Consider the following 24,076-nt stretch of genomic DNA (forward strand, 5'->3'; position numbering starts at 1 on the left):
TGTAAAACAATATATGGGGTGTGCTTATGGAGGCTTAAAACAACCAATTTCAACAAATAATATCATGACATCCATCAATCAATCAAGCTTCTTCTTTTATCAGCAGAGCTAGGATTCATTATGGCAATATGAATATAAAATAATATCAAATATAAAAAGGATAACCAGTCAACAGTTTTGTCTAAGACATGGGCATTAAATGATGTAAACATGTCAGTACAGTGCAGGTAAGGTAGCAGCCTGTAGTCCTAAATCTGTAGATTGGCTCAGGACTATGGAAGAGGATTAATGCCACATGTGAAAAATAAATGCTGACTTTTAACTCATAACTCAAATTAGCCTAAACATCATTTCGTAGCTTACAAATTATCTTATACATTACTTTGCTTAGCTTATCAATTAGCCTATATGACATTTGGTAGCCTTCAAATTATTGACAATTTAACAGTGTTACCTTTATAGTTAATCCGTTATTCAATGAACAGCAGGTCACAACATGGAAATGTACATTTGACCAAGCAAATAACTCACCAAATAACACTAATAGGCCGATCAAGAAATAATTACTATTTAGTGTAATTAAAGCTGTTTATTCAATGAAAGTGTTTCTTTTCTTATCATGAGTATCAAATTATTCTTATTATACTTTGTTGCAGTATTCATCATGTCTATTACAATAAATCAGTTATTCTCTCTCAGTACAAAAAAATACAACCTGGAAAATGAATCATTAGCAAATGTATTTATTTCATAATAAGAGACCTTAAACGTCCTGCCAAAGTTTCTTTAGGTTACATTTTACCTATAGATGAATTCTGCACTTCTGCTGTTTTTTCATCTTAAAAGTTTTATTCCGTTTTTACAGCGTCCACCGTTAAAACGTTTATTTTGAAAGTAAAAGCCGAAAGAGACTGGTTTTATTTTGGCAGGCTTGACTGCGGTGAGTGTGTGTGTGTGTGTGTGTGTGTGTGTGTGTGTGTGTGTGTGTGTGTGTGTGTGTGCGGGAGCGTGTGTGCGTGTGCCTGTGTGTGTGTTTTGCGTGTGTGCGCCCGAGAAGGACTTGCAGGGGAGTGGAGAGTGGAGTAATTCCAGCTCTCTTTAAAACAACTTCTCGTACTGGAGTTTGGCACCGGAGTCCCCGACCATCCCGGCTTTATCCCGGGACTCTGCAGCGGGATTACAACTTCCACGACAGCGAAGGAAAACACCGGGATTTCAGTCTAGTGAGGATTTATTCTGGGGTGAGGGAAAAGGTTTTAATGACCGTGGGGCGCCCAAAGCTGAAGGAGAAACTCTGGATAACTCTTGGATGTATGCGTCCTGATGCGCATGTTGCTGTTTGGTTAATGTAAACTGATACTGCTGCATGAGTGGTCTAACTATGGTTTGGGGATTGTGTGCGGGATCTCCACAGTGTTGGGGACTTGAAGGTTTTGTGAGAGAGCTGGCAAAAGTTGTGGCTTAATTGAGTTGGCGACAGCCGGTCACTAAACAGTGACTGTGTGTAGCCTTCTCCTTCTCCAGACGTTTAGTGATGTTTAACGCAACACATGCGTAAATATTGTTTTCTAATGCTGTGGGATAGCCATAAAACGGTGACCACCGGCTGCGCATGTTGTGCGCACCGTGCACAATCCCCAGGTCTTGCGCGACGAGTCTAAATCGATGTGGCATCTCCCGAGACCCGGACGGGACCGACACGACACATCCAAAACTGTCTAGGTTGTCGTATGTTCAAGTCGAAACGCTCAGGTCTTGTACGGCGACTCTGGAGAAGCCGTCTGGTCACTGAGAGCGACGGGCGGGATGGAAACAGACGAGGTGAGGGAGGACGGAACGGTCCGTGCAGCAGAAACTCAGGAAAGCTCCACAGACATGAGCAGCGGTCGGTGACACACGCTGACCCAGCTGCAGGACTCACAGTGGAGGCTGGAGAGCTGACGGAGAGTGCGGAGAGGGAGGAAGAGGAGCAACCTGACGATGACCGGGGTGCCATGTGCGTCCTGGAGCACAGAGGCTCCCGGCGGGGACAGGAGGGCGACAGTAGGACGGTGACATGTTGTTTGTTTGGGCAGTGGGATCTCAGACCTCGGGGCCCATATTGGGCCCCAAGAAAAGACGCAGGGGGGCCTTGTCAGGGCTCACCAAGGCACGCGGCGCTGGAGGAGGAACTTGCGAGCACCGCTCATGCTTTTCTGAAAAGACTCAAAGAGAGATGTCTGGACGCTTTGGTGAAGGCTGTAGAGACCAAAGGAGGGATACCGAGCGAGTGCGTCATGGTGCCGAGCACTGAGCTGCGGCTCGATGCTCATCACATCTCTCCTCAGTATCTCCTGTGCAGACTGTACCGCTGGAGCGACCTGCCACTTTCAGCCCGGCTCAAAGCGCTGTGCCACTGCCAGAGCTTCAGCGCAGTGGACAGCGCAAAAGTGTGCTGCAACCCCTATCACTACAGCCGCTTGTGTGGGCCAGGTAAGGACACTACAGGCGGGGGGTGGGGGGCTAAATCTGATCCTCAGGGGACCTTTACGCTTCGAAAAGACCTTTCAAATTGCAGCTGATTAGTAGTAGGCTATGGGTAATAAGGAAGATGAGAGGAGATTATTCAGGGTAAATATCTTCATGCTGCTCTGTCACCTTACACCACATTTAGCATCACTCAAAACAAGCCATCACAAGTCTTCTGAGGGCCCCTTGGACCCCTTCAAGAAGCTTTTGGGACCCCACTCAGAGAACCACTGCGTACCAAAGCCACGTTGAGTGCCATGAGACTTAACTAAATCTCATAGCAGTTAAATGCGTCATGAATTTGAGTGGGCTTTATGCAATCTAAAGATTAATGGCCCATACAGGATAGCGTGAAATTAATGGGAATTTACAACAAACCAGAGAGTTTACAAGTTTATCTGAGGCCTGCAGCTCAAGACATATGTTGATTCATGTGTCGAACAACGTCACAGTCACGGTTATTCAGTTATTCTTCTTGATTCAATAGTTTCTGATGAAGTCATCCAGCATATTTTACACGCGTGTTAAGTGGTTATAATCATATTGAAGCTCAAAATGCAGAAACACCCCTGAGTACAAATATTACTGAGCTACATTCAAACATACTCCTGTAGTGTTTTTATTGTTTGTCCTACAGTTTTATTTTCATAACTCAGCTCTGACTTTGGTCCACCATTACTTTGATATCCTCTCAACATTCCTAACACATTACACACTTATTTAAATCTGCGCAAAACTTTGCTTCCCACATCATCCAATTGAAGGTCGCTCTCAAGTTGCACTTAGGCTCTTTTTTCTCTGACAAGGAGGTCCTCCTCTTGTTATTTAGGTGAAGGAGTGCCGATAATATACAGTTTGCATAGTGCTGGCGCCAGACTGACTCGCTGGGTATCTGACTGACTGAGGACTCCGGCAATTACTGGCTCTGCTCTTAAAGGGGCCGCAGCCACAAACCCATGTCCACTCTGCACTGAAGGGACTATCCCTGCAGCAGCAGCATTACTGAGCTTATTTACAGAGCTGCTTTGCACAGAAGTCCTCCTGTGTGTGTGTGTGTGTGTGTGTGTGTGTGTGTGTGTGTGTGTGTGTGTGTACGAATGAAACTGTCTAATGATGCAGGACAAGCACAGGATAAAAAGATCAAGCAAAAACTCAGGGAATCAAATACAGTTCTCAAATTAAATAAAGCCACAGTGAGATGAAATACTTTGAGTTTCAGAATATGTTGTACATATTAGTTTATGTTTGCAGTGATACATCTGTAAGCTTCACAAACTAATGTCGACAGCTGGCAGACTTTGATGTAAAAATGTAATCATTTCATGAAGCAAAACAACACCATGTGAATCAGTTCAGTTTGATGATTTAGGATTACAATCATACAGCCTTTAATTTAATTCAATTTTTTTGTTGTATTTTCCAGAATCACCTCCTCCCCCATACTCTGTGTCTCGTTCAGATGAACACAAGCCACTGGGTGAGTTTGGAAAAATGGCCTCATTACAAACCAGTGAGTGACACAGAGGGTGTCGTCATTGCCATATTTTTAGATTGAAAACACAGATTACTGCTTGTGTTGGAAGTGACTCTGGTTGTCAGGATTTACCTGTGATCATCTCCCCTTTGATGACACCTGGACTTGATAATACGGAGCCTCTGTTTTTGCATACAAGCTGTCTGTTCTAGGTTCTGGATTACGGCTGCAACTAATAATCATTTCCATAACAGATACATCTGATAATTAGTCTTTCAATTAAGCAAGTAGTGGCAAATCAGATGTATCCAGAGCCGAAGGGGATGTTTTCAGATGTTTTCCTACCAGCAGTTCAACATTTAGGTATATTAAACATGTAATAATGTAAAGTAGAGCAGAACAGAAAACCAGAACATGTTTGGCATTTAGTTTGATAAGTTAATGATTTGATTATCAAACTTTGATTCATCATCTACTTGTTCTACAGCTCTCATCTAGTTCTCACTCTACTGTACCTTTGTCATTTTTTTCTCCCCACATTTACCAGACTCTACTCTGTCTAACACTGAAACTGTGCTGCCCGTCTTCTCCAACCCGCCTCACATTACGCCAAGAGACTACACAGGTGAGTAACTCTGCATTATTTATCATAGCAGAAGCACAAAAACATCGAGTCTGGGCAGATGTTTGCTTCAGATGGGCGTGATTTGTATTCCAGAGTAGAAAACTTTTCCAACAAGAAAAAGTTTTTGGTTGCATGAGATCTATGTGTGTGCGTGCATTTACAGTCTGGCACACTCTTGCATGTAAACACACACTTACATCCTCTCCATGAATGTTAACATAAACGGGTAAATTGCATTTACTGGAGTTATTATGTTGTGCTTTCCTTCCTATTTTCAAAGGCTGTTAAGACAACCAAAAACTCTGCAGCATAAAGCTTCTATTGTCCGAGAGGCATGGGGGGCTCGGTGGGGGTCTGGGGTCTCTCACTATCTAGATGCCGCAGCAGTGTAGCCTTTCTGTCTCTCTTTCTCCCTCTGTACGCTTTCTCCACAGCAAAATATTTCACTGGGACGAAGCTGCAATAAGATCCCCGCGCATACTCCCAATCCCCTTTGCCTCTGGAACCACCCATCCCCCCCTTTCCCTCTTTCTTCCCTCAAATCCCTCCATTCCTCTCGGCAATTGAGCAGTGGAAAGAGGCTGGCATTTCGGGGGCGGGGGAGCGGAGCGGCTCTTATGAGGCTGAGGTGTAGAGTTTTGTGTGCGTGTGTGTATATGTGGAAAGGGAGGGCTGAGGGGTGCACTTGGACAGGAAACAGCCCCCTCTAGATGATGAAACTGGAGCTTTATTTGTTTACGTGCTGGGGTCGGGTGGAGAGGTGCTTGTAGCGTTAGAAGAAACCCACAAACCCACTCAATCAAGCCTCCCCGGACTCACTTGTGGACAGTGTTGAAAGGTGAATGGGCACCTATGAAGTCTGCGAAGTGTAGTCACGACACTGCAGACCTGTCTGAGGAGCCCAACGATGCTTAATTGTGTGTGTGACTGTCAGATTGGATCACATATGATCAAATATTTGGTAATTTACAAAGTTTTCAAGTTGTTGTGTATGTTTGGTTAGTTTAGAAGCATTTCTGTAGTCAAGAAGCCTCACCACTCTATAAAGAGTTTGAGCAGGAATCAAAATAACAAAGATGCATTAACTACTTTACCATATTCAGTTAACTGGTCAAGTATAGTTTTTGGACATTTTATATACCAACATCAATGTCCAGACAGTGATTTGAAAGCTTAAAACTGCCAGGAATAAAATTGTGGGCGAGAAATGCTGACACTTTTAATTATTTTTATGAAGGTAAAGTTAGTCAAATTTAAACACACTGAGTCTAAAATTGCTGGAATCAGCTTATAAAATGTCCATCATGTGTTAGTTTGTTATTGTAGAATCGAATCTTTTGAGTATCTTTTGATTATGTGACTCAAGAGTTAAAAATGCATTTTCAATACAAATAATGATGGTTTCTCTCTTTTCAAATGGAAACAAATCTGCCAAATCTGTTTCTAAGTTAATTTCACTGACAAAACAAGGACACAAAGAGGCATTTTTGGAAAGGAAGCTTGAAAATAATCCAAACTTCTGTTGAGTCAAGGTCGCAAGTGAGTGAACAGTCAAGTTTTTAGACTGAGCTGAGTAGCCAGGGGAGGTCCCTCCTATTGTCTGCCTGGTGAAATAAGTAGAAATAGATCAGTTTTCTTACAAGAAGACGTGGTGTGTGGAGTGTTTGTGTGAGTCTGCGTGTGTGTGTGGTCTCTGATCCCCTGCCCCCCACACCAGAGCACTGGAGCCGAGAGCCGAGGCTCGGGCCAAGAGCATGAGCAAGAGCAAGACTTGGCTAAACAGAAGTAATGAAGAAATCTGCATGCAGTTTTTGTCATGAGCTCTGACAGGTTAGAAGATGCTGCTTTTGAGCTACAGCTGGTATAATAGCAGGAAATAAGCTGAACATGAAGCATGTATCAAAGAAGTGTAGCTTAAAAAGCCCTTGATGTTGGTTAGATCTTTCAAGAGTAAATGAGTCTTTTTTTGTGCAGGTGATCCTCTGGAATATCATCTAAAGCCTGTGATGTTTTCTTTAGAACAAAAACAAGCATTGAACATGTGCTCTGGCACTTTAGCATCTTTTTTATTATTCCTTTTAAACCAGCTAGCTTTAAAGAAAAAGCAGCAGCAGGAGCAGGGCGTGGTCCATACATACCTTTACCCTGGTCTCTTTTATCATTCGATCAGTTAACGTTCCCTTTAAACCACAGCAAACAGCCCTCGCTTTGAAAAAGGAAATGTCTACTGGGTGTTTGGTAGGCTTATATCAAGTTATACCATCCCTCTGTGACTCCAACAAAACGTGTCATTCAACTGCTTATTGTTTGTGAGTGTGTGTGTGTGTGTGTGTGTGTGTGTGTGTGAGTGTGTGTGTGTGTGTGTGTGTGTGTGTGTGCGTGTGCGTGTGTGTGAGCGTGTGTGTGCATGTGTGCATGTACGTGTGTGTGACAGGGAGAGACAGGGAGGAATTTCTGTCTGACTCAGTGATAAGATCGTCTCAGAGTACTCACATAGGGGTTCTATCAGGACAAAACACACATATAAACACACTCACCAATCACGCGATTTGTTGGAAGGAAAAGACAAAGTTCTGCTTTCTTACCTTCATGATTGGTGCGTAACAAGCACTTAGATCTCTGTTGTATATTGCATTTAATGTGGCCTGTATTGCAGCATTATTTTCCACTGCTAAAATCCTCCTGTAGTGTATATTATTCACATCATGTGACTGATACACAAATGACTAAATCTCCTAATTAAATTTGACAATATCTGTGGTTGCCGTTTGCCAGATTTTTAAATCTTTTTTATGGCTTTATGTTGGCTCTGAGGATTGACTGGTGCATTGGTTCAGAGCACCAACTCAGGATGAATTGTAATGAAATCTTTTGACAAACAGGTCAAAATATCCACTTATACAAAAATCTAATTTCATGGCAGGATACCTCTAATGCTCATTCCTGTCAGCCTTAGCGATACTTTGAGATGAAAACTAACATACAATGCTTTCATATTTTACTTCCAGATCTGAATCACTGTCCTCATTTCAGATTTGTTCAAATATGGCAATGTGCTCAATGATGGCTGTTCCTGCCAGTAGGCAACTTTAATAATGGGGACTTCATCCTCCTACATAGCTATCATGGTAAATCCATGAAAAATAACAACAGTAATTAAGACCAATATATGGAGACAAGCATGGATGAGATCGACTCTGACGCACAGCTTGTCGTAAGTCTAAACATATTTTAAAGAACAACTCTTAAAAAGTGAAAAGACGCTGACAGGACTGAAACATTACTCGCTGCTGAAAGAATAAAACCCGCCTTCCGAAACAAAAAACAGCGAACATGAACACAATATCAGACTGAATGGATGAGATGAAGTAAAATTGACATTCAGTCTGATTATTAGGCTAATGTTGCTATTCTAACATTAGCATACATTTGTTGTATACTGTAGCACTACGTAAACGTAACCATGTTAACATCCAATAGTTGATATTCCATTATTGTATAACATATTACCAGCCCATCATCATCATCATCATCAGACTGAACTACATTTAACTGGGTACATTACTAAGCTCCTCTATCTGAATCATTTATGCCAGTGTAGATATTGAATTTTATTTCCATTTTATTGCATCTTCTTGTTGATACTTCCTTCCTTTGATTAGGAGACATAACATTGCCAAAAAATCCCCATAATTAATACTGGAAGGCTGTCATTAAGGTTTGTTCCAGCTCATCTGCTCTTATTTGTGGTCTATGTGTAATAAAGTTGATTACAAAGTTGATTCGGATATGAAGCGAATGTGACACGCAATGTCATAAAATGACCTTTTGATTTACACCACGGGCTTTCCTTTGGCACTAACTCAGGCCAGATCTGACATTTTTGCTCCACTAGTGGTAAAGATCTAAGAAAAACAAAGTGTCCGTTTTTGTTTCAGAGTGTGTAATGAGCATTACAGCCTCATGGTGCTGCTAGCATGACTGAAGATGTAGTCTTGTTTTTACCAGCAGTTTTTACAGGTAGTGTCCTTTTGATTTTGATGGATTAAAGGGACAAATAAATTGAGAAACATCACGACAGTTGTCAAGCAGTTGTCTTCCTTCTTGTCATCAGTCTCTGGCTTTTCAACATGTGGAAACAAGTAAAGCAATGATACTTAGTGGACATTAGTATGGTCTTGATGCACTGAAGTAAGACAAGAAGACTGCTCCCTCTCTGCCCTCAGTAATCATATTTTGGTGGCTTATTTGCTTAAGCAGAGCAAGGTATCAGCCAAACATCCTGTCTCAAAGCCCTGTCTGCACTCGCTGCAGCATTAACCCCATGAATTGGCCCTTTGACTGATGGGGCACGGCCCAGGAATGTTGGGAAATTGGGAAGGTGAGGGGGAGTTGGGGCTCTGAGTGAAAGAGGTGGGAGGGGGCATAAGGGGGTCTGACTCTGGAGAGTGACATCTGATACATGTTTGAACATATCGCCGTTAATACTTAAGAAACACAGAGCGGAGCCGACATTCTTGGAAGTTTGGAGGACGGTTTTAAGAGAGGGACTGCACCATGCTGTTTTAGTGAGCTTGGTTCATAAAGTGTTCCAGGTCAGTCCAGGTTGACATAAGGTTTTGTAAATGATCTACTGAGGCTCTGCGGCTCTAAAAGTAAAGATTTGTCTCACAGGAGCATGAATTTTATATGAGGTACCTTTTGCAGGATCCAAGTAAGAATTGATTTTTGAGATATCATTGGTGCGCCAAAGTCTCGAGATGTAAAAATAGTGCAAAGACAAAAAGTAAACACCCACATTCTACCGCGTCCAGCGAGAATCTATCCGTCTAAGTCTGGACGGGTCCTCTCAGTGACCTGAACCTCCAGGCTGTTTGCTGGCGCGCGTACAACACTTGCTCTTATGCCTGACTGAGACACATTAGACTATGGAATTCAACATCAAGTGCTGGCCCATTAACCATTTGCCATTTCCTCAAATATTTTCCATCATGGCTCTTTTTCACTTATACGAGCAGGGTGAGGACGCACAGCACTCGCTCGCAGACTTTCATGTTGACAGCGGTTTAGAGGGTTTTTTTTTTTTTTGAAGTTTTTTCACATTTTAGCCTAAATGGCAAAATGTTGATCACAGCCACAGTAGAGTAATGGTAGACTCCTGATTTTCCAAAATAACCACCAACAAGTGCAACTCTCTATATTTCTCTATGTAACCTGAAGGATAGAGAAGGAAGCGATATTCTTTTTCTTCAGCCAGAATATTGTTAAGACTTTCAGCATGTTTATCTTTTAAGAATTAATGACCTATAGCGGATGTGGGTTTACTTTGCTAATATATTTTGATTAACTGTAAGTTGAGGTTTAACAAGGTTGAATGTACAATTTAAGCTCATACATACTTGTCAACCATTTTTCTTTCATGCATAACAAAATAAGAGTCTACAGCCACGAAAGCGGCAGCAGCTCAGTGAGCCTGTGTTCAGGCACAGCAGTGCTTTGAGCGAAATACTAACTTTATCACAATGATAATGCTAACATGCTGAAGTTTAGCAGATGAAATGCTTAACATATTCACCATCTTGGTATAGCTAGTAGTCTTGCTAGTAGCACTGAACACAAAGTACAGCTGATGGGGAATGTCATGAGGTTTGTAGGAATTGGATCATGACTGACTTTACCAAATTTTATGGCAATCCTCCAAAAAGTTGTTGTAATATTTCAGTCACAGACCAATCAACAGGCCGACATTGCTAAAGACAAGAGCCACATCATGAAACAGTGTCTCCCATTTCAATCATGTCTCCTAGAAATTACGTTTTTTACTACTAAACTGTTTTCCCAATTATGTCTTACTGGCAAACGTAAGCGCTGCCTGGATTATGTTCACAGGCAACATTTTTTTGAATTAATTAAGCACTATATTTATATATCACTCTGAGGTCAGAAGGAGGAGGTCGGACTGGATGGCGTATGTACAAGATGCAGGCATCAGAGACTGGCGCTCACATCCAGAGTCCTGCATGTGTGGTTAGATTTTGGCAGCAATAGCGCTTTGGTTAAGGTTAGCGAAAGATCGTGATTTAATTTAAATGATAATAAACACAATGCTTCAAGTCACTGCAGACTTTTTTTCTATATTAAACCAAGACCATGATCTTTCCCGAACTGTAAGTACTGCCAGTGCCGTAAAACGTTTAATGATGCTGAAGTTTCTACCAGCGGATGTTGTACTGCAAGAATGGATATTTTGGTGAAGAGAGAAAAAATGTCTCTGAACATTTCACAAATGCATTCAATATCAACATTTTTGCAACTTACCAAATACATTATTTAACAACATTTTCTCAATATTTTGAAAGAAAACGGAAATAATTCAGCCAGCATTACTAGCAAAACGTATTTCTAGGAGACAGAGTTGCCCAATTAAACAAAATAAGGTAACATTTCTTTCCTTTGCTTTTGTTTGAACTAATCTCATTCTTTCATTTCATTGTCTTATTGGTTTCCCATCAATCAACTTCAAAACCGGTACATATTTTCTCTCCGGTGTTTGATAATTAAATGTACAAATAATCTTAAAACTCAGAGCTGATGGAGTCTTCTGTGGTTTTCATGCTGAAACATCCTTCAGTGAAGAAACATGTAAACATCTCTGTGTACAGATGCACAGATTGAGTTTCTGGGCAAATTGTAGCTTGAAAACAGTCAGCATGCATACCTCTGAAGTACTTACTTATTCTCCAAGTGCTCGAGGGTATCTGAGGTCTTCATACTTCAAACAAATGATGATTGGTTGAGCAGGAAAGGATATCCGTATCACTGCGGTTTGGCCAACATTGAACCAAAGGAAAGAAGCAAAAGCACATATAATTTATTTCCTATTTTAAAACATTTTCTTCATTAGATTTATTTTCAAGGATTTCTGTGTTTGATCTCGACTCTTTGTACATTCTGGCTTCATAGACGCAGCGCTGATTCATTTCACTTCCATCAACACTGTCTGCAGTTTGCAGGCAGATCCAAAAGTGTTTTCAGACTTGCAGACGCAGAAGCGTGTTTCAGACATTTACACCTTGTTAGTGAAACTGGATGTGCATGTATTTAGGATAACAGATTGTCTTCTTTGTGTCATAACCCAATAATCTTCTAATCACCTTTTCTCCCTTCTTTTGGTATCCCCCTTCTCTTCTTTTAATCCACTTTTACTCTTCTTTGTCAGTTCATTTTACTTTTGCCTTTTATTGTTTGTGCAGCCTCTTTTGATCTCTTTCTTCCTTCTCTCTCTTGCCCTCTGTCTTTCTAACTCTTATTCTTTCTCTCTTTCCTTCGGTCCATGTTGTCAGGCCATCACAATTTAAAATAAGGTTTAAATTACAGGACTGGCTGTGGCTTTCCGTTGTTCCCTCAGAGTTTTTGCCAACTCGCAATTTGGCTTTTAATGGAATCCTGCCATGCTGCTGAACCTAAAGATTCTTTGCAGATGTCGACAGGCTCTGACTCTGTGAAATGTAGGAAGCTGTCGCCTGTGCCGTGCTCTGTGAGTGCAAAAGCTGAGTTAGTTAAGACTTTATTTGTTTATTTGGGGGAAGCAACATTCACCTTGTTCTCAGAAGTTGTAGCTCCCTGTTTTTAGCGAGGGCATTGTGTGTGTGTGTGTGTGTGTGTGTGTGTGTGTGTGTATGTGTGTGTGTGTCAACCCAGTACTGGAAACTTATTGCTCAATAAACCCACACTGACAAGCAGACATAATACAATATTCACTTTTACTGAAATATGTAAACCCGCATGCACACTTTTTCATACACACACACACACACACACACAGCTTTTGGTCATAATTTAATTCTTACTCAAAAACTGCGTTATGTTTGATGTTTTAGACTTGCTGCTACTGTGGCTCAAAAGTGATCTAACTGAAGAGTACGGTTACAGTAGATATAGACAACTTTTCTTGCTTTAACTTATCATTATGAAGTAAATGTTGATTGCACAGTGTAATGGCTATAGAATAACGACACTGTCTGCGGTTAGACTCGTTTTCACTTAGCAATTCTGTCTGCCGCCGGGTACGAACTCCCCGGAAAATGAAGGCTCGATTTACGGCAAAATGGAAGTGTGTCAACCACTGCGCAACCAAAAGAGGAAGAGGATAATCCTTTATGCCATATGATTAATTTATAGTATTGCACAGGCAAATGTGATGACACACCACTTATATCTGCATACATTTTGGTAGCATTGAGTATGCTACCTGAATAAACTTGTCTTTCTTCATGTTAGCTAACAGGATAATAATGTTGTCTGTTTCCACTTTAAGTTTTCTGTTGACACCTGTATAAGCATTAGTAAATGACACAATAGTGATTCCCAGTGATATATTTGATTTATAATGTAGCACTTTACAACAGTTCAGTACAACAGTAACAATTTCAATCCAATATCATCAAACTTAATAGCCATTATTTCTCATCATTTTTCTTTCAGCCAAAAGAAATCTGTTAAATGTTAATTTGCTGTAGGGCCTCCACATGCTTTCTTAAACAGGATCCCTCTATTTATTTTCTGAAGGAGATCTGTGAAATCAGTGCAGGTCTCACAGTCATTGTGTTTCCTCCTGTCCGTGTACATTGTGTGTAGTGATTTTGCATTTAACCTGCTGGACTTTCAAATTCAGCCAAATTAAGTTTTAGTAGGAATTTCATAAATCCTTCTTTCATAGTGGAACAAATCGATCAATTCCACCAATAAATGTGTGTAATTATGTTGTGAGGAGTGAAGGCCATATAGTCAGATCACGTGAGGCTCAATGAGAGACTTGTCAACTTGACCTCTGTGGCTGGCTGAGCGGGGGGAGGAAGTGTCGAGGAAGAGGGCGCCTGTCCAGGAATGTGTTGGGAGGGGAGGCTTGTCAACTGCAGCGAGCTCTGCCCCTCTGCGTCTCTCTCTGCTTCTCTGTCTCTATTTTCTGCTTTTCTGTCTCTATTCGGATTGAAATAATCTGTCTTTAAGGTACAGAAACTAAAGGTTAGTTATGCTTAAAGCCAAAATATGTCATCTGTCCTCTTGTAGCAGTAAATGAAGTCTGATTTCTGTCTATATGATACCTTGTGTCACATAGATGTGTCTCTGGTGCCTCTGTAGATAAACACACTGCTAGCTAAGTGCACCTCCTCAAAAATGTAACCACATCTATTGTATAGGAGCTACACTGGCTTTACAGTCACCACATGTGAGCTAATAGTGGTGTTTGTTGATAGTGAAGACAACAAGGAGCAGACTGTAGAAAGGACTATTCTTTTCTTTTTTCTTATCAAAAATGCTACACAGATTAGCTCCCCCTCATCTAGCCAAGAAATTTTCAGAACAAACTTTGCCTCCTTTGTTTTTGATTGTGACTGAACGTGAACATGATTACATCAGGTTGAGAAGGAATGCACAGCGATCGCACAATCTTCTTTTACTACATCAGCCTAGAGGTTGAGCCTAAGCAGAACAATATAACACTTTGTTGCATCTTAATGTATTGGAAGTATGATAGGCTTCAGTCTCATCATCTTCCAGCTCTGTTGTTTGCGTGGCACTCAAAACAGTTGCAGAAACTAAAACTGCTTCAAGATACTAACAATTAGACCAGGAGTGGTTGAATGTTCAAAACCATTCACAATAACACACAGTACAATCAGCCTGTCAGTGCTGTTTAGTAGATGAATTCAGATCACGTTTTTGGTCAAGTTAATCACAAATCACAAATTTGCCTGTCAGCAGGCTTTACAATCTGCACAGCAAAACAACATCCTCTATCATTAGACTGTTGATTCGAGTAAGGAAAAACTTTTATTTTAAAAAAAACCTTTATTAGGGGAAAAAATGGAAGAAACCTCAGGAAGAGCAACAGCGGAGGGATCTCTCTTCAGGATGGACAAAGACTCAATATTGTAGAGATACAGCAATGAAAAACAAGATGAGAAAAGTATAGTTGAATTGATATACATAGGCATATAGACAAAGACATATTGATAGACATATATGAAAATCTGATAAGGAGGACATTTAACAACTTCTAGGTAGCGCCACACAGAATGGTCCACCTTTATTAATCCTGAAAACAGCTAAATATACAGCGAGTCATTACTGAGCCTTCTGAGTTGGTAGCTAGCTGTCAAATTTTACTGACATTGGGCATCCTTGCTGTGCGTTCTTATTGTTCAAGTGCTTTTCCTTAGTGCTTCAATTTTAATGGACACGCAGGGCTGCTGTATGAGTCAGAGCAGCTTGTGTTGTTCTTGTTGTATTTAAGAAAAAAATGTGTTCACGATCTCCAATAGCGAGGTTGTTGTGAAACAGAAAGAAACCAGGCCGTATTATCACTGCAGTGATGTGACGTAAAGTGTACAATCTTCAAGATGAGGTTTAGTTATTGGGTATAAACTGATATTTCACTTTTTCAAGGAAACTTGTACAACATTCAGTAAGTTTTCCTCATTCTGAGTTAATGAAATTGAACCAAGAACAATAGGCCTACAGTTGCCCCGAGGAGCGCAGTTTGGAGGGCTGGATTTATTTCTCCCTTTCTCTGTTTGTTTCCAATATTTGAGATGTTTTGCATACAATCGAATTTATGAACCTGGCAGTGAAAAATATGTTTTTTTCCAGCTTTGTGACATTGCATTTTTCAGATAATCCAATGGGGGGGGGGGGGTTAGTGTTTTTGAACAATGAAAAGTAAATATGTAATCTGCATCACATGTCAGATGAAGAGTTTGCATTTCTGACATTTCTGCACGATCAGCCTTCATTAAGGGCTTCACAAACATTTCTCCAACTGTAATCATGAAACTGAAGCGAAAAATAGAAAAAGATAGCCTAAACAGGAATTTTCTAAGAAGTTTTTTTTTAATGTCTTTCTTGATATCTCATTGGATGATATAAGACATGAGCATTTCTTGGCTTTAGTTGTCTGGCACTTTGAAGTAGCAGCAGAAATGCAGGAAACTGGTTACTTTCACTCTTCCTCTTGGAGGAGCTTTCTAAACAGCTTCCAAACACGTCTTCCTAGGAATTTTACAGACACACACGCAAACTTTCCTGTGGGCGTGTGTGTGTGTGTGTGTGTGTGTGTGTGTGTGTTTGTGTGAAATAATGGATTGGTGATAGAGAATGAATTCATTTGTGTTACTACAACAAGAAGCAGAGAAAAATGCCTACTTTTACATTGCAGTAGGCTACATCACAAGATCTTCCACCTCACAATGGAAAAAAAGGAGAAGGAAGGAGTGTGTGTGTGTGTGCGTGTGTGCGTGCAAGAATGTGTGTGTTTGTATGTGTTTGTGAGCGAGAGCCCCCGTTGTGTTCGACTGTAAAGCCCATGTCTGGCGATAACGCAGCCCTCTGATGGCAGAGATAGTCGAGACGCCAGCTTAAATGTGGCTTGCTGGATTGAAGTTGCCCTGTAATGATAGTTGTCTCAAACAACACAGAACCTACCATTTGCAGCCAGGGAGGGGTGTTTTCTTTTCTTCCCTTACTTTATTTTATTCCTATTTTTTTAGAGCTTTAAGAGGAAATTTGAGGAAGTCAAATCAAAACAAAGCACCTTAGAGGCGACCGACAATGGTCAGTAGCTGAATTCTATCCTCGCTTCTCGTCCCTCTGTCCCCCTCTACACCTCCCCTCCTCCCTCTCCCCAACCCACACACTTCTTTCAGCACAGTGGAAGAGTCTAATAACTGGAGGGGAATCTAATCCTTGGCAGTGGATGAAAGACAAGGGTCTCCCTCCCTCCCTCTCTTTCTCACAGTCTCTTTCTCTCCCTTCATTTTTTTCCATGGATGCTGGTTATGCTTGGCAGGTTCTCTCTCTCTCTCTCCCTCTCATTTTCCCGCTCCCTCTTTCACTCAGTCTTTTTTTTTTTTACTCCTCCACTTCCCCTTTTTCCCCCCAGCTTTCTCCCTCACAGTGCAGGTTAAGGTTGGCAGGAGGGAGCCTCCATTCCTCCAACTAGGGAAAGAGAAACTAGAGAGTTTAAAGGAATAGTTCAACAATTTGGAAATTTGTGCTTATTGGCTTTTTCCTGTCTGTTAAATATGACGCCACAGGATGTAGCTGACATTCTGGTGTCTTGTCGTCACTGTTAGGCTGCCAAGTAAGTCACTGTGTCCCACCAAGAAATAATTTGATTTCCCCGTCGTAAGACCTTAACTTGTCATTTCTCCAATTTGCTTTTTGTATTGATTAAATTAACAAGATATAACTTAGCTTCATGCAAATTTTGGTACATTTGCACAGAGCTAGAGGCTAGCTGATTCCCCTTGTTCCAAGTCTTTATGCTAAGCTAAGCTAAGCTACTGGCTGTAGCCTCATATTTATTGTACAGACATGAGAGTGGAATAAATCTTCTCATCTAGCTCTCTCTGCCAAAATATTCCTTTAACATCTATTTGTTTGCAAGGAAATAAAAAAAAAACGTGAGGTGTAAAAGAAAGAGCTCAGGTTCAAACCTCTGTGGGGTGCCGACAGGAAACTGACTGTCTGACCTCTGAACTTAGATTGCCACTGCTTTGTGTCAGTCCAAAAACAAAACTAGCCCGGAGTTGTGGATCATTGTGACTTTATTGCAGTAAAAAGCAGTAAGTATATATTTAGTTTACCTCGCCACTGTTGTTCAGGCTTTAGAGAAAAACATCCATGAAGTGCACCAGGCGTTTCAATGAGATTGGCACTAAGAGACAGTGATTTTGAAATGAAATAACAAAGGCTACTTATCTAATTGGTAAACAGAGCTGTTAAATGGTGGTTGGCTTAAATGCTTGCAGGACGCTGTAATTGCTGCCAGCCCTCACATACAGATGAACATGCAGGCACGCACACAAACACACACACACACACAGAGGTTTTCGACTTCCTCCGCTCGAACATAAACATACTGATAACCTCCATTTTGAACCCATCTTAAAAAATTCCATTGAAGAAGTTGGTTGCCCACCCGCTCCTTCCCCCCCCCCCCCCCCCCCCCCCCCCGCTCCCCGTCTGCTGTCTTTCGTTCTCACACGAGCTCATTATACTTTTAGTTGGATGATAGCCAGACGGAGCATGATGACACTAAAGACTGTGCCAGAAACATTAAACATGACATGCTGTACCACTCGGGATGTCAAACAACAGTGGAAGTAGTGACTTATATTATTCTGAACATAATATCAGTTAACCTTCAGTAAAAAATTCCACTGTAAGACTGTGATCCTATTGCTTAATGTGAAATATAGCTGTCATTCTTTTTTTCCAGTTTTCAAGCCCTTTTTAGAGATACCGTTATAAAATTCCTCAGATGTTTAAGATAACACAAAAGAGAAACAGCAATTAAGTGAGCAGAGAAGAAAGTTAGTGCCCAGTAACTGAAATCAAACTGAAAATGATACAATAAAGCATAAAGTCATAAATAGTAAATTAATAAACAAGTAAATATGCAAATTAGCAAACAAGCACACTGGTCATTATGAAATAGTCACTTCAAGGTATGAAGATAACGTTTTGGAAGGATCATATTCAGGAGATTTAACTTCTGTAGATGCTCTCTGTCTGTGATATGAACACTTAGTGCATTAGAAACTTAAAAGCGAGGATTTAATACTAGATTTTGTGCTGCACCCTTCATTATGAGATAGAAATTAAAGTGCACTACGTCTAAAAAACCCTAAAAAGTCCCAGTTTGTTTTATGTCTTCTTTGGGAATTAATTTGATCGTGAGCTCATAAAGTCTCCCTGTGTTTCCCCAGACATGTTTGTGTTGCCTTATTACAGGGAAGAGCATGGCTTGTAAAAGTGTGTGCATGTTTGCTTGTGTGTATGTGTGTGTGTGAGAGAAAGAAAGAGAGAGAGAGATCCTGCTAGCTGAGCAGCTTGCTCTCTTATTGGAGAGCTGTAAAAACTCCAGACCGCAGGAGTTGCCAGCCCGGAATTCACTAATGACACACGTGGGCCTCAGATGAGGAGTGCAATTTTGTGTGTGAGTGTGTGTTATAGTCATACTGTTTGCATCAGAAGGCCCAATTTGTGTGTGTACGTGTGCATGTGTGAGGCCCTATCTCATCATCTAATGTGTGTGTGTGCTTGTATTTGCGTACACATCTCCTCCTCCTCCTCCTCCTCCCAGCGACCCGTACAACCCCCTTTTTACCCATCCCCCCCGAAATGAAAATGGCTGCTGTGCAAACACAACACACCTAGCCTAATCTCGATCCTGGTTTCACCCAAACACAGCTTGTTAATGGGAGAAGGGCAGCCATTCTGGCCCCTGGTGGATGAAGAGGGGGTGCTCGCTGGAATATGAAAGGAATGGGGCCACAGGCACATGGGTCTTTAAATCCTCTGTGTCAGTAGAGTCTCTGGAACAAAATAATGGCATCACTCTGTGTGGGAGTTAATGTGAGCTGATAGCATGAGGGCTGGGGGGTCAAGGGTTCATGGGCTTGCGCTAGGTTGACAGAGAGCTGAATGCTTCCCCTCATCGCCCCCCCTCCAACTCCCCACTCTGTTGCCCTCCACCTTCTCTTTAACTCTGGACCTGAAGGAGTGTGTTTCGGGCAGCGATGGTGAGGGATGTCAGTGGAGGAAGTGGGCTGTTCAGTGTTGACAGTTTTAACCCCTTTTTCAAAATATAGACGACGGGTGACAAATTAAAGGAAAAGTCTGAATAAATGGAGAAATATGAGAAATTACACTTCCGCACAGGCCAAGGGGTCACTGACTGGTTTGATAATATAAACAGAATATAAATATGATGTGAATTATTTGCTGTGGCCTTGAAAGTAAACAGATCTTTTGGTCCTGCTAACCTGGAATTATGCTTCTGCAAAGAAACGTCTCTACAGAGGAGGCTGTTACGCTTTAACCGAGGGGTCACAGAGGAGGCGATGCACATGCCTCCTAAATCTCAATAACATGTCGTGCAGATGAAGTGTCAAGCTGCTTGATTTGACTCCTGTCCTGTTAGAAGGTGGATGGAAAATAAAGAGGAAAAAAATCAAATGTTAAAGTTTACAAAACAAGTATAAAAGAAACAGCCACAAAGATCTCAGAACAACCCTTGCACATGTTTGCCTACGTGCAGCCTGTAGAAGCACATTTCAGCCTTTAGACAGCACTCTCATCCACCATCATCAAAACACTAAAAGAGGGAATATGTTTAGGAAAGGTGTTCACCCCTCCAGTACAGTTCCAGTAAAGACTTCATAGTGGCACAATACCTTACTAAGACACTTTATGTTGTTTTTGTCTACAAGTTTTTGTCTACAAGGTTGTATTGAAGTTTGCACATTGAGCAGTGGGAGAAATTGTCTTTGCAAAGTTGAATACAAAATTAAAACTTCTCTGACCTGCGTGTTGCACTAAAAAGTTTAATTGCTTTGAGGAATGCATGTGTGAGTTCACAGTGTGAAACGAGGGGTCATCTTGTAAATCTTGTTTTGTGTATCGATACTCAAGTGAATAGGATCAATACTGCTGCAACAATGACTTTGTTAGTTTAGGGAAACAAAACTGTAAACATTTGCCATTCAATTTTCCATTAAAAAAGTCCAAATTAAATTAAATTTAGTCTACTGCAGCATAAATATCTGCTCTGAATAACTTGTTCTATGTTGTCCTTTGATTTCCTGTTGGTACCCCTTAGTTTTACATTATTTTGATTAGTTACTGTTTCATCATCCACTATATTTAATCACTTATTTTGATACAGTTAATCAAATATAACATAAAGCAATAACATGGTGTTCAGTCATAGTCAGATCTGATGGTCACACTGAGCCTGACAGCAGCCGGATATGCAACGCAAGAGACAAAACAACCCATATTAGCTCCATTTAACAAACAGTAAGAATAAATACTTAGTGTTTGACAAAGAAACTGTCTGATAATGAAAATGAATTTAGATGTAGCCCATTAATGATGGCTCTGATCATACATGGCTGCCCCTTACATGATAGCACACTATCTGCTTTGACTGATTAAGTTAATAATGAGTGTCACATTGTGTTGAAGCAAATGTTGTGGCAACCCACCCCTCCTGAGAGCAGAGAAAAGAATACACGTTTGCTCCTGTTTCCATACAGACTTCTTTTCCCATCCTCCCTTCTCCCCCCCATTAACACAAGACCATTCTTCTCCATTAAAGACAAATAGTTGTAAAAAAAACAAAAGAATTCAATAAAGAATTAACATTTCTTCTTCTTCTTTTCTTCCCCTCAGACACTGGTACCTCCCTTGGTTCCTCAACCTCTGGTGGACATCGCTCTCACTGGTGCAGCGTTGCCTACTGGGAACAGCGCACACGTGTGGGTCGCCTTTATCCAGCCTACGAGCCCTCGCTCAGCATCTTCTATGACCTACCTCAGGGAACGGGCCTCTGCCTCGGCCAGCTCCATGCCAACGCCTACCACAGTCGCCGTGATGACCCAGGCAGCCACGGCACATCAGGACTTCACGGCCACCACAGCCGTATGGGTGGAGGGAACAACAGCAGCAGTGTACAACAGATACGCAGTAAAATTGGCTTCGGCATCGTGCTGAGCCGTGAGCCGGACGGAGTTTGGGTGTACAATCGCAGCCAGCACCCAGTGTTTGTCCACTCGCCCACTCTGGACCCACCCAGTGCTCGAGGACTGAGCGTGAAAAGGGTGATGCCGGGCTTTTCCCTTAAGGTGTTTGACTATGAGCACTCCAGCTGGATGGCGGAGCATGGCGTGAAACCTGAGAGCCAGGAGGGGCCCTGGGACCCCCACAGTGTTCGCATCAGTTTTGCTAAAGGATGGGGCCCCTGCTACTCCAGACAGTTCATCACCTCCTGCCCATGCTGGCTGGAGGTGCTCCTCAACAACCACAGATAGCACACAAACCCTCTCACAGATACACAGGAGGTTTCCTGACTCAGTATCCTAATTGTAATCTACCTAGATTTAATATAAAATTTATATATTATATAAAATATATTATACATGTAAATACTTGAGTCATTTTTACAATGCAATTATTTATGTATAGTGTAATGTGTATATAGACAAAATAAAAAGGAACAAGAATATGCACTTTTGATTCTATATATGCATTGCAGAGTTTCTCAGCGTCATTTCGCAAATATAAACTGTAAAAATAAGACGAACCTGGTCTATGTTCTCATGATTTAGCAATTCCATCAAAAAAGTATGCCATACACACATTGTCAATAAAGTATTTGTATTAAATGAAGGTTTATGTGGTGGTCTTAAGTGCTTTTACCTGAGTGACTCATTATCTATGTCATTTATCGATGAATGACATATTTAGCAACGTTATAGCAAGACAAACACTTGTCCTGGCTGTTTTATTCCAGAGCAAACAAAGAGTTCTGTTTCAACATAGATGCTGTTTCTAATGTTTAAAAGATGAGTGAAATGTGTTCTGTGTGTACCATGAACTGCCATGAACCATGAAAAATATGAAGAAAAATGCTGCTAAGTGTTAGATAAAGAGGATGCTGAGGACTAACTTTTATTTATTAGTGTTGCCAAAAAAGGCATTTTTGTGGGTGACAGATAAGATTAAATTAACGCTGAATATCCACCACAAGCTCCAAAGACTGTTTGTTAGTCCTGTAGATTTTAAGATATTTTGATAAGCCATATTTGCTTATTTAGAAACACTTTTCAAGCATTCTTTATGCATAAGTGATGCAATGTACAGTTTTTGCTGTTTAACAAAATAATTGATGCTCAAAGGTCCACTTACTAATTTCTAACCACATATAACAACAACAATAATAATAATAATAATAATAATAATAATAAATCACGTAATAACGACGACTTTGACCCTCTCCCAGTCAATGCTAGGTGAAGTTACACATGAAAGGATGTATAGTTTACGTCATAGTTTCGGAGCCTTCATGTCACGAACGTAGCTAAGCTGTAGCTGATATGCAACTTCTCAAAAATGTAACTACATGGGGACCAGAAGATCTGTGACTGGTCAATGCAGGCTGGTTTAGTTTTCTCCTTCTGATCCCTGCTAAAGAAACATTCAGTTGTCTTTTCCCTCTCCACTTCAACCTCTTGCTTACTGCAATCATCTCTCTCTCGCAGTGAATGACGGAACATGGACACGGTGACTCCACTGTCTCAAAATAGAAGTTATCTGAACTGCAGTTCTATAAGTACCTGCGTAGGCTAACATTACTTTATATCACAAAGTGAATGAAAGGATGGAAACAGTTACTTCAGGGAATATAATTAGAGCACAAAAAGGCCTGATCATATGCTATACATCTAATGTTGTGGAGGCGTTGTTAGCAGGTAAAACCTGACACATAACCATAAATCATGTCTTTAACCCCTTGTGTCAAGTATAAACTTAGCTTTGAGGCACTCCATTCACTGAGGAAGACAGCCAACTTTTAGGTTATGAAAGGCTATTAAAAGGAAGTCTGAGCTTTGATTATTTTGTTACATTTACTGTTCCCAAAGCTCAAGAATGAACTTTCATGCCCAAAAGTATCGCCGTTTGTGTAAAAGGAAAAATTTACATGTGCAATACACCACATACTTAAAAAAAATGAGTTTAAACTTTATAAATCATAATTAAAATTTAACTATCTTGTTGGCATTAAAAGGGACCAGCGGCAATGGAAAACAGTGAAAGGCGTCACAGTGCCAGTGGTAAGAAAATAAAGTGCATAACTGAGAGATTACACAACAAACCACAGCAGGGCACTCAGGCCCAAACCGACTCTGCAAGGAGAAAGTTCTGTTTATAGCGTAATGGCATCCTGTTTGAGCCTTTCAACAACACAATTATTTATGGAGACTCATATTTGACTAAGAGGCTGAAGAGCAAGAACAGTGAGATGAAAATGCGATGTAAGCAGTAGGAGGCAGTTAAAAACCTTTCTGGAGACGTCTGTTTAAGAAGCGGCGGCACCTCGCTCAGGCAGTCAGGCATTTTTGTTTTGACCCTGAACCTCTGCAAGCTGCTTGCTGAAACCTGTAATTAACTTTAGCTTGAAAAGTAAAGAGGGGTTGATTACAAAGCACTACTGAAGAAAAATGAAGCACTGCAACATTGTGTTACTGTAGGTTTGCAGCACGATCTTAAAATAAATATGTCATACTGTAGCAAAACCAGTCACATTTAAAGACAGTAAGAGTTCTGTTGTAACATAGATTCTCTTGGAGAGGAGTTTGAAGCTCTTATTTGTATACTGTGTATAACAACATAATGAAAGCTTTTGTAAAAGCTCTGGGCATTCCCTACCAAAAAAATGTATATTTAAGTCGAGTCTCATCTCTGCTTTTCCAGGCAAAGTGTGGGATTTGTGGTTCGGACACAATGGAAGGATTCAGAGGGGAGGGGGTAGTTGCTGCTGGCGTTCCTTGTCCGAAAATCTACCATGTTTCTCTTCCATCTCTTTTTTGGTTTTCTCATCTGAAAACACCACTGCCCAG

At 41.0% G+C, this 24,076-nt stretch overlaps 1 protein-coding gene across 1 annotated transcript; it reads left to right on the top strand.

Annotated features, from left to right (window-relative positions):
* The first annotated feature begins 1,537 nt into the window (after positions 1–1,537).
* On the top strand, positions 1,538–21,667 carry smad6a (SMAD family member 6a). Its single transcript, XM_053317952.1, has 4 exons — positions 1,538–2,472; positions 3,932–3,985; positions 4,530–4,607; positions 20,850–21,667. Exons 1-4 carry the CDS (start codon positions 1,731–1,733, stop codon positions 21,485–21,487), a joined length of 1,512 nt encoding a protein of 503 aa, XP_053173927.1. The 5' UTR covers positions 1,538–1,730; the 3' UTR covers positions 21,488–21,667.
* The last annotated feature ends 2,409 nt before the right edge of the window (positions 21,668–24,076 follow it).

The sequence above is a fragment of the Scomber japonicus genome, chromosome 1 (genome assembly GCF_027409825.1).
Source record: "Scomber japonicus isolate fScoJap1 chromosome 1, fScoJap1.pri, whole genome shotgun sequence".
Lineage (NCBI taxonomy): Eukaryota > Metazoa > Chordata > Actinopteri > Scombriformes > Scombridae > Scomber > Scomber japonicus.